The 11,203-nt window shown below is 61.0% G+C and overlaps 1 protein-coding gene across 1 annotated transcript in view; it reads right to left on the reverse strand.

Moving 5' to 3' along the window:
• The window catches only part of LOC311426113 (integrin alpha-M-like), a gene marked incomplete at its 5' end in the record, with an annotated part of 35,885 nt that extends 24,900 nt beyond the window's left edge, over positions 1–10,985 (reverse strand). Inside the window, 11 exon segments of the mRNA XM_084502283.1 lie at positions 77–206; positions 308–381; positions 465–615; positions 1,851–2,004; positions 4,380–4,531; positions 4,622–4,752; positions 5,608–5,710; positions 8,758–8,822; positions 9,556–9,650; positions 10,335–10,440; positions 10,949–10,985. Coding sequence (XP_084358409.1) covers positions 77–206; positions 308–381; positions 465–615; positions 1,851–2,004; positions 4,380–4,531; positions 4,622–4,752; positions 5,608–5,710; positions 8,758–8,822; positions 9,556–9,650; positions 10,335–10,440; positions 10,949–10,985 — 1,198 coding nt within the window.
• Positions 10,986–11,203: the final 218 nt, after the last annotated feature.

The following is an 11,203-nucleotide window of genomic DNA, read 5'->3' on the forward strand; positions in this document are numbered from 1 at the left end:
TGACCCCAAGACCCCCCCAAATGGTGACCCCAAGCCCCCCAAGCCCCCCCCCCATTATTTGGGACCCGCCCCTCACCCAGGTAGGCGTCCCTCATGTCCCCGGCGCCCCGGGACGCGTTGACGAAGGTGGGCTTCCCGCCGGGGCCGTAGACGAAGACCCCCCCGGCCCAGTCGTAGGCGCCCACCGCTCCCAGTACGGGCCCCTCCTGCACCAGTACAGAGCGGGAGGGGACCGGTTGGGGGCGGGGGGCGGGGGGCGGCGGGCGAGGGGGGTGGGCTTTTGGGGGGGGGTCTCGGGGCCACTCACGGGGGTGAGCAGGGCGCTGAAGCCCTCCTGGGCCATCTCCAGCTGGAAGGAGCTGCCGAGGGCGGACTGGGTGCCTGGAGGGGGGAGAGGGGGGCACCCAAGGGTGACGGGGGTCCCAAAACGGTCTCGGGGACCCCCCCGGGGCCCGATGGGGTACCCTCGATGGCGAAGATCTTCTCCTGCAGCTGGTTCTGGATGCCCTGCAGGGCGTCGAAGTTGTCCACGCGGAAGACGTGGTCCTCGGGGGGCGCCGAGGCGATGGCCTGGAGCTCGGCCACGGCCTCGGGGTCCCGGAAGGCGTCGCCCACCTGAAATCAAGGGGAGGGGGTGGGTGGGGATGTTCTGGAGGTGGTCTAGAACGTCTGGGAGGGGTTGGGTGGGTGGTTGGAGGTGTTTTGGAGGTGGTCTAGAACATCTGGAGATGGTTGGGTGAATGGATGGAGATGTTCTAGAACATCTGGAGATGGTTGGGTGGATGGTTGGGATGTTTTGGGATGGATGGAGATGTTTGGAGATGTTCTAGAACATCTGAGAACGGTTGGGTGGATGGATGGAGATGTTCTGGAGATGATCTAGAACATCTGGGGATGGTTGAGTGGATGGTTGAGATGTTTGGAGGTGGGTGGAGATGTTTGGAGATGATCTAGAACATCTGAGAACAGTTGGGTGGATGGATGGGGATGTTCTGGAGATGTTCTAGAACATCTGGGAGGGGTTGGATGGTTGGAGATGTTCTGGGATGGACGGAGCTATTTTGGGGGTGTTTTGGGACCTTTTGGGATGGACAGAGCTATTTTGGGGATGTTTTGGGACATTTTGGGGTGGATGGAGATTTTTTGGGATGGACGGAACTATTTTGGGGATCTTTTGGGATCTTTTGGGACAGACGGAGCTATTTTGGGGAACTTTTGGGACATTTTGGGATAGACGGAGCTATTTTGGGATCTTTTGGGATGGACGGAGCTATTTTGGGGATCTTTGGGGATTTTTGGGACGGACGGAGCTATTTTGGGGGTGTTTTGGGACCTTTTGGGACTGGAGGAGCTATTTTGGGGATCTTTTGGGACCTTTTGGGATGGACAGAGCTATTTTGGGGATGTTTTGGGACATTTTGGGGTGGACAGAGATGTTTTGGGATGGACGGAGATCTTTTTGGGATGTTTTGGGACCTTTTGGGATGGACGGAGCTATTTTGGGGATCTTTTGGGACATTTTGGGGTGGATGGAGATGTTTCGGGATGAAGGAAGCTATTTTGGGGGTGTTTTGGGACATTTTGGGATGGACAGAGATTTTTAGGGATGGAAGGAGCTATTTTGGGGATCTTTTGGGACCTTTTTGGGATGAACGGAGCTATTTTGGGGGTGTTTTGGGACATTTTGGGATGGACGGAGCTATTTTGGGGATCCTTTGGGACATTTTGGGATAGACAGAGCTATTTTGGGGATCTTTTGGGATATTTTGGGACGGGTGGAGCTATTTTGGGGATCTTTTGGGACCTTTTGGGGTGGAAGGGGGATGCCCCACCCCGTCGCGGCGCCTCACCCCGATGGCGTAGCGGACGACCCCGGCGCGCGCCACGTGGGGGACGACGTCGCGGTACTCCAGGGGGTCGCCGTACTTCCGGCCGTCCGTCACCACGATCAGGATCTTGGTGGCCCTCGCCCGGGTCCCCTTCCCAGGCCCGAAGAGGTCCCTCCTACCACGGGGACCACCGCGTCACCCTTGGGTGCCACCATGTCACCCTTGGGTGCCCCACGTCACTCCAGGGTGCCACCACGTCACCATGGGGTTCTACCACACCCCCTTTAGGGCCACCAGGTCAACCTTGGGTGCCACCAGGTCACCCTTGGGTGCCCCATGTCACCCTTGGGTGCCACCAGGTCACCCTTGGGTGCCCCACATCACCCTTGGGTGCCCCATGTCACCCTAGGGTGCCTCATGTCATCCCGGGGTGCCCCACGTCACCATGGGGTTCTACCACATTCCCTTTAGGGCCACCAGGTCTACCTTGGGTGCCACCATAACCCCTTGGGGCCACCAGGTCAACCTTGGGTGCCACCACGTCACCCTTGGGTGCCCCATGTCACCCTTGGGTGCCCCACGTCACCCTGGGGTGCCCCATGTCACCCTTGGGTGCCCCACGTCACCCCAGGGTGCCACCACGTCACCATGGGGTTCTACCACGGTCCCTTTAGGGCCACCAGGTCAACCTTGGGTGCCACCATAATCCCTTGGGGCCACCAGGTCAACCTTGGGTGCCACCACGTCACCCTTGGGTGCCCCATGTCACCCTTGGGTGCCCCACGTCACCCTGGGGTGCCCCACGTCACCATGGGGTTCTACCACATTCCCTTTAGGGCCACCAGGTCTACCTTGGGTGCCACCATAACCCCTTGGGGCCACCAGGTCAACCTTGGGTGCCACCACGTCACCCTTGGGTGCCCCATGTCACCCTTGGGTGCCCCACGTCACCCTGGGGTGCCCCATGTCACCCTAGGGTGCCTCATGTCACCCCAGGGTGCCCCACATCACCATGGGGTTCTACCACATTCCCTTTAGGGCCACCAGGTCAACCTTGGGTGCCACCATAACCCCTTGGGGCCACCAGGTCAACCCTGGGTGCCACCAGGTCACCCTTGGGTGCCCCATGTCACCCTTGGGTGCCCCACGTCACCCTTGGGTGCCCCATGTCACCCTTGGGTGCCCCACGTCACCCCAGGGTGCCACCACGTCACCATGGGGTTCTACCACGGTCCCTTTAGGGCCACCAGGTCAACCTTGGGTGCCACCACGTCACCCTTTAGGGCCCCATGTCACCCTTGGGTGCCCCACGTCACCCTGGGGTGCCCCATGTCACCATGGGGTTCTACCACACCCCCTTTAGGGCCACCAGGTCAACCTTGGGTGCCACCATAACCCCTTGGGGCCACCAGGTCAACCTTGGGTCCCACCCATCACCCCGGGGTGCCACCCCGTCACCCTTTAGGGCCACCACGTCACCCTTGGGTGCCACCACGTCACCATGGGGTTCTACCACACCCCCTTTAGGGCCACCAGGTCAACCTTGGGTCCCACCCCATCACCCTAGGGTGCCACCCCATCACCCCGGGTTCCCACCCCATCACCCTGGGGTCCCACCCAACACCCCGGGGTGCCACCCCGCCACCCTGGGGTGCCACCACAGCCCCTTTAGGGCCACCAGGTCAACCTTGGGTGCCACCATAACCCCTTGGGGCCACCAGGTCAACCTTGGGTCCCACCCCATCACCCTTGGGTGCCACCCCAACACCCCGGGGTGCCACCCCATCACCCCGGGGTCCCACCCAACACCCCGGGGTGCCACCCCGTCACCCTTTAGGGCCACCAGGTCACCCTTGGGTGCCACCACGTCACCATGGGGTTCTACCACACCCCCTTTAGGGCCACCAGGTCAACCTTGGGTCCCACCCCATCACCCCGGGGTCCCACCCCGTCACCCTTTAGGGCCACCACGTCACCCTTGGGTGCCCCACAACACCATGGGGTTCTACCACAGTCCCTTTAGGGCCACCAGGTCAACCTTGGGTCCCACCCCATCAACCTTGGGTCCCACCCAACACCCTGGGGTCCCACCCCATCACCCTTGGGTGCCACCCCATCACCCCGGGGTGCCACCACGTCACCCCGGGGTGCCACCACACCCCCTTTGGGGCCACCAGGTCAACCTTGGGTGCCACCACACCCCCTTTAGGGCCACCAGGTCAACCTTGGGTCCCACCCCATCACCCTAGGGTGCCACCCCATCAACCTTGGGTCCCACCCATCACCCCAGGGTGCCACCCCATCACCCCGGGGTCCCACCCCATCACCTCGGGGTGCCACCACGTCACCCTTGGGTGCCCCACAACACCATGGGGTTCTACCACAGTCCCTTTAGGGCCACCAGGTCAACCTTGGGTGCCATCCCATCAACCTTGGGTCCCACCCAACACCCTGGGGTCCCACCCCATCACCCTTGGGTGCCACCCCATCACCCCGGGGTCCCACCCCGCCACCCCGGGGTGCCACCACCACCCGGGGAGGGGCACCCACAGCGCGGTCCGGATGGCGCTGGCCGTGTGCGTGGTCCCTCCGCTCTGCTTCATGTCGTGGACCTCGCCCTCGCGCCCGGTTGGGGACAAACGATCGAAGGTGGCGAAGTCGAAGTGGAGGGAGGCCCCGGAGGAGAACTGCATCAGGGCGAACTGGGGTGGGGTGGAGAAGACATCGAGGAGAAGTTATGGGGCACCCATGGGTGCTGGGAGAGGGGTGGGGGGGGGTTGGTGGCCACCTACGCGGGTGTCGGTGTCCCGGAAGCGCCGCATGATCTGGACGATGAAGTCCTTCATCCTCCCGAAGTCGGGGGGGGAGATGCTGCCCGAGCCATCCACCAGGAAGACGATGTCCGAGGCCAGCGTGGGGCAGGCTGTGGGGCGGGGTGTGGGGCGGGGGGGTGGGATGTGGGGTGGGATATGGGGTGGGGGGGTGGGGGTGGGTGGTGGGGGACGGGGACACGAAGGAAGGCTCCGTAGAGGTCGTCCGCCTTGGGGTTGGGGTCTTCTCCACCCCATAGATCCCATCTCCAAGGGTTTGGGGTCTTCTCCACCCCATAGATCCCATCTCCAAGGGTTTGGGGTCTTCTCCACCCCATAGAACTCATCTCCAAGGGTTTGGGGTCTTCTCCACCCCATAGATCCTATCTCTGAGGGTTTGGGGTCTTCCCTGCCCCATAGAACCCATCTCCGAGGGTTTGGGGTCTTCTCCACCCCATATCCACCCCATAACCCCATAGGGTCCATCTACCCCTACATCAGGTCTTCCCCACCCCATATCCGCCCCATAGATCCCATCTACCTCGATATCAGGTCTTCTCCACCCCATAGATCCCATCTCCAAGGGTTTGGGGTCTTCCCTGCCCCATAGATCCCATCTCCAAGGGTTTGGGGTCTTCTCCACCCCATATCTGCCCCATAGATCCCATCTACCCCACCATCAGGTCTTCTCCACCCCATAGATCCCATCTCCGAGGGTTTGGGGTCTCCTCCACCCCATATCCACCCCATATCCACCCCATAAAACCCATTTTTAATGGGTTCAGGTCTTCCCCACCCCATACCCACCCCATAGACCCCATCTCCAATGCGTTCAGGTGCCCCCCACCCCATAACCACCCCATAGATCCCACCCAGCCCCACACAGGATCTCTCCCCTGCCCCATAGGGCCCCCCTCCCGCCCCATAGGACCCCCCTCACCCTTATAGGGTCGCCCCCCACCCCATACCTGGCCTCGAGTCCGGCAGGGCCCTACCCGGGGGCAGGAGGAAGCAGAGCCCCGGCAGCTCCTCCAGCTCCCCGCACGTCCTACGAGCTTTGGGGCTGCAAACCTGCACCCCGGACACCCCAAAAATGCCCCAGTAGGTCCCAGTAGGACCCAGTAGACCCCAGTAGGACCCACTAGACCCCAAAAGATCCAGTAGGCCTCAATAGACCCCAATAGAACCCCAGTAGGCCCCAATAGGTCCCAGTAGATCCCATAGACCTCAATAGATCCCAGTAGGCCCCAGTAAATCCCACTAGGCCCCAGTAGGACCCCTTAGACCCCAAAAGATCCAGTAGGCCCCATTACACCCCAGTAGACCCCAGTAGACCCCACTAAGAACCCAATAGACCCCAGTAGGCCCCAAAAGACCCCAGTAGGCCCCAATAGACCCCAGTAGGCCCCAAAAGACCCCAGTAGGCCCCAATAGACCCCAGTAGGCCCCAAAAGATCCCAGTAGGACCCAGTAGGACCCACTAGACCCCAGTAGGACCCACTAGACCCCCAAAAGATCCAGTAGGCCCCAATAGACCCCCATAGAACCCCAGTAGGCCCCAATAGATCCCAGTAGATCCCATAGACCTCAATAGATCCCAGTAGGCCCCAGTAAATCCCACTAGGCCCCAGTAGGACCCCTTAGACCCCAAAAGATCCAGTAGGCCCCATTACACCCCAGTAGACCCCAGTAGACCCCACTAAGAACCCAATAGACCCCAGTAGGCCCCAAAAGACCCCAGTAGGCCCCAATAGACCCCAGTAGGCCCCAAAAGATCCCAGTAGACCCCAGTAAATCCCATTAGGCCCCAGTAGGACCCACTAGACCCCAAAAGATCCAGTAGGCCCCAGTAGACCCCAATAGAACCCCAGTAGGCCCCAATAGACCCCAGTAGGCCCCAAAATCCCAGTAGGCCCCAATAGGTCCCAGTAGATCCCATAGACCTCAATAGATCCCAGTAGGCCCCGATAGACCCCAGTAAACCCCAATAGACCCCAGTAGACCCCAGTAAATCCCACTAGGCCCCAGGAGGACCCACTAGACCCCAAAAGATCCAGTAGGCCCCAATACACCCCAATAGAACCCCAGTAGGCCCCAATAGATCCCAGTAGGCCCCAGTAGGCCCCAATCGACCCCAGTAGGCCCCAAAAGATCCCAGTAGGACCCAGTAGACCCCAGTAAATCCCACTAGGCCCCAGGAGGACCCACTAGACCCCAAAAGATCCAGTAGGCCCCAATACACCCCAATAGAACCCCAGTAGGCCCCAATAGATCCCAGTAGATCCCATAGACCTCAATAGATCCCAGTAGGCCCCAACAGACCCCAGTAAACCCCAATAGACCCCAGTAGACCCCAGTAAATCCCACTAGGCCCCAGGAGGACCCACTAGACCCCAAAAGATCCAGTAGGCCCCAATACACCCCAGTAGACCCCACTAAGAACCCAATAGACCCCAGTAGGCCCCAAAAGACCCCAGTAGGCCCCAATAGACCCCAGTAGGCCCCAAAAGATCCCAGTAGGACCCAGTAGGACCCACTAGACCCCAATACAACCCAATAGACCCCAAAAGATCAAGTATGCCCCAATAGACCCCAATAGAACCCCAGTAGGCCCCAATAGGTCCCAGTAGATCCCATAGACCTCAATAGATCCCAATAGACCCCAGTAGACCCCAGTAAATCCCACTAGGCCCCAGTAGGACCCACTAGACCCCAAAAGATCCAGTAGGCCCCAATACACCCCAACAGACCCCAGTAGACCCCACTAAGAACCCAATAGACCCCAGTAGGCCCCAAAAGATCCCAGTCAGACCCAGTAGGCCCCAGTAGGCCCCAAAAGATCCCAGTAGGCCCCAGTAGACCCCAACAGGTCCCAGTTGACCCAGGTAGGTCCAGTAGGCCCCAAAAGACCCCAAAAGATCCCAAAAGACCCCAGCAGATCCCATAGACCCCAATAGATCTCAGTAGGCCCCAGTAGGCCCCAGTAGGCCCCAGCAGAACCCAGTAGGCCCCAGGAGACCCTGGTAGACCCCAATAGACCCCAGTGGGCCCCAGTAGGCCCCAAAAGATCCCAGTAGGTCCCAATAGACCCCAGTAGATCCCAATAGACCCCAATAGACCCCACTAGGCCCCAGTAGGTCCCAACAGAGCCCAGTAGGCCCCAGTAGGCCCGGGTAGACCCCAATAGAACCCAAAGACCCCATTGACTGCCCCATAGACCCCCCATAGATCCCCCCATAGATCCCACAGGCCCCATAGAGACCCCACAGACCCCACAGACCCCATAGAGACCCCACAGACCCCATAGACGACCCCACAGACCCCATAGATCCCCCCATAGACCTCACAGAGACCCCACAGACCCCATAGAGACCCCATAGATCCCCCCACAGACCCCACAGACCCCATAGAGACCCCACAGACCCCACAGACCCCATAGAGACCCCATAGATCCCCCCACAGACCCCACAGACCCCATAGAGACCCCATAGGCCCCACAGACCCCATAGAGACCCCATAGATCCCCCCACAGACCCCATAGACGACCCCATAGATCCCCCATAGACCCCATAGAGACCCCACAGACCCCACAGACCCCATAGAGACCCCATAGGCCCCACAGACCCCATAGAGACCCCATAGATCCCCCCACAGACCCCATAGACGACCCCATAGATCCCCCATAGACCCCATAGAGACCCCACAGACCCCACAGACCCCATAGAGACCCCACAGAGACCCCACAGACCCCATAGAGACCCCACACACCCCATAGAGGCCCCACAGACCCCATAGATCCCCCCATAGATCCCCCCACAGACCCCACAGACCCCACAGAGACCCCACAGAGACCCCACAGACCCCACAGACCCCATAGACCCCATAGAGGCCCCACAGACCCCATAGATCCCCCCACAGACCCCACAGATGACCCCACAGACCCCATAGAGACCCCATAGATCCCCCCACAGACCCCATAGACGACCCCATAGATCCCCCATAGACCCCATAGAGACCCCACAGACCCCACAGACCCCACAGACCCCACAGACCCCATAGAGACCCCACAGACCCCATAGACGGCCCCATAGATCCCCCATAGACCCCCCGGCACCCACCAGCATCTGGGAGCCGTTGGCGGCCACGGCCAGGCCCAGAGCCACGAGACCCAGATCGGGGGGCGCTGTGGGGCAGGGACCCACACTTATGGGGCGGCCCCATAACCTCCCACGGGACCCACACTTATGGGGCTGCCCCATAACCTCCCACGTGCCCCACATCCTCCCTTGGGCCCCAAACTTATGGGGCTGCCCCATAACCTCCCTTGGGACCCACACTTATGGGGCTGCCCCATAACTCCCATAGGACCCACACTTCTGGGGCTGCCCCATAACCTCCCTCGGGACCCACATTTATGGGGCTGCCCCATAACCTCCCATGGGAATCCACACTTATGGGGCTGCCCCACATCCTCCCATGGGACCCACACTTATGGGGCTGCCCCATAACCTCCCCTGGGACCCCCAGCTCTACCCCATAACCTCTCACGTGCCCCACACTTGTGGGGCTGCCCCACAACCTCCCATGGGACCCACACTTATGGGGCTGCCCCATAACCTCCCACGGGACCCACACTTATGGGGCTGCCCCATAAACTCCCATGGGAACCCCAACTCTTCCCCATAACCTCTCACGTGCCCCACACTTGTGGGGCTGCCCCACAACCTCCCATGGGACCCACACTTATGGGGCTGCCCCATAACCTCCCCTGGGACCCCCAGCTCTGCCCCACAACCTCCCACATACCCCACACTTATGGGGCTGCCCCACAACCTCCCTCGGGACCCACACTTATGGGGCTGCCCCACAACCTTCCTCGTGCCCCACACTTGTGGGGCTGCCCCACAGCGCCCTACCGGTGACGGGGAGTTCCCGGCAGCTCCGCTCCCCATAGCGGCACTCAAAGACCTGGCCCTGGCCCCCCCGCTCCAGGGGGGCCCCCACCAGCACCCTATGGGGGGGGGGGCAGAGATGTGGGGCGCCCCATAGATTCAGTGGGGCGCCCCATAAATTCAGTGGGGCACCCCATAGATCCCATACCCCCCCAAAACCCTATGGGGCACCCCATAGACTCAGTGGGGCACCCCATAGATCCCATGGGGCACCCCATATATTCCATGGGGCGCCCCACAGATTCAATGGGGCGCCCCATAGATTCTGTGAGGCGCCCCATAGACCCCATCACCCCCCAAAAAAGCCCATGGGACCCCCCATACATCCCATAGGGCACCCCATAGATTCCATGGGGCACCCCACAGATTCAGTGGGGCGCCCCACAGATTCAGTGGGGCACCCCATAGATTCCGTGGGGCGCCCCATAGATCCCATCACCCCCCCAAAAGCCCATGGGACCCCCCATACATCCCATAGGGCACCCCATATCCCCCATGGGGCACCCCATAGATTCCATGGGGCACCCCATATATTCCATGGGGCGCCCCACAGATTCAGTGGGGCGCCCCATAGATCCCATACCCCCCCCCAAAACCCTATGGGGCACCACATATCTCTCATGGGGCACCCCACAAATTCAACGGGGCGCCCCAATGAATCTATGGGGCTCCCCACGGAATCTATGGGGCGCCCCACGGAATCTATGGGGCGCCCCATAGATTTGGGGGGGGGGGTCTCTTACCCTCCGTCCACCTGGGCCAGGCTGTAGCCGAAGGAGCCGCCGGGGGGGCCCCGAAAAGCGACCGCCCCCTCCTCGTCCAAGGGGGCGCCCAACTTGGGGGGCAGCGCTATGGGGCAGGGGGGGGGGGGGGGGGCACCCTCGTTACCCCCCCCCCTCAGCCCCATAAGTTTTTGGGACCCCCCCCCCCCAAAAAAAAAAATCCCACACCCAAATTTTTGGGATTTACACCCAAATTTGGGGGATTCAACCCCAAATTTTGGGACCCCCCCAATTTTGGGACCCCCTCCCAAATTTTGGGACCCCCCCCACAATTTTGGGGACCCCCTCCCAAATTTTGGGACCCCCCCCAAAAAAATAATCCCACCCCACACCCCAAATTTTGAGGATTCACACCCAAATTTTTGGGATTCAACCCCAAATTTTGGGACCCCCCCCAAATTTTGGGACCCCCCAAATTTTGGGGACCCCCCTCCAAATTGGGACCCCCCCAATTTTTGGGGCCCCTCCCCCCCCCCGTGAGCCCTTCCCCCCACGTACCCCAATTTCGGGCACCCCCCCCCAAAAAAAAAAAAAAAGAAAAGTCCCATTTTGGGCTTTTTTTGCCCCAAAATTACCGGCGCAGAGGGCGGCGAGCAGCACCCATGGGTGCATGGCGGGAAGAAGTGGGGGAGGGGAGGGGGGGGGGGGGGGGAGGGGCGACCCCCCCCCCCCCCCCCCCCGTGGTCGTGGGTGGAGGAAGTGGCAATAAAAAATGGGCCGGAAAAGGTGAAATGGACCCAAAAAAGGGAGAAATGGACCCGAAAGGGGAGGAGGGGCCCGGGGGGGGGAGGGGAAGCGAAAGGAGGGGGAGGGGAGGTGGCTGAAATGGG

Source organism: Aythya ferina, assembly GCF_964211825.1.
Source record: "Aythya ferina genome assembly, chromosome: 37".
NCBI lineage: Eukaryota > Metazoa > Chordata > Aves > Anseriformes > Anatidae > Aythya > Aythya ferina.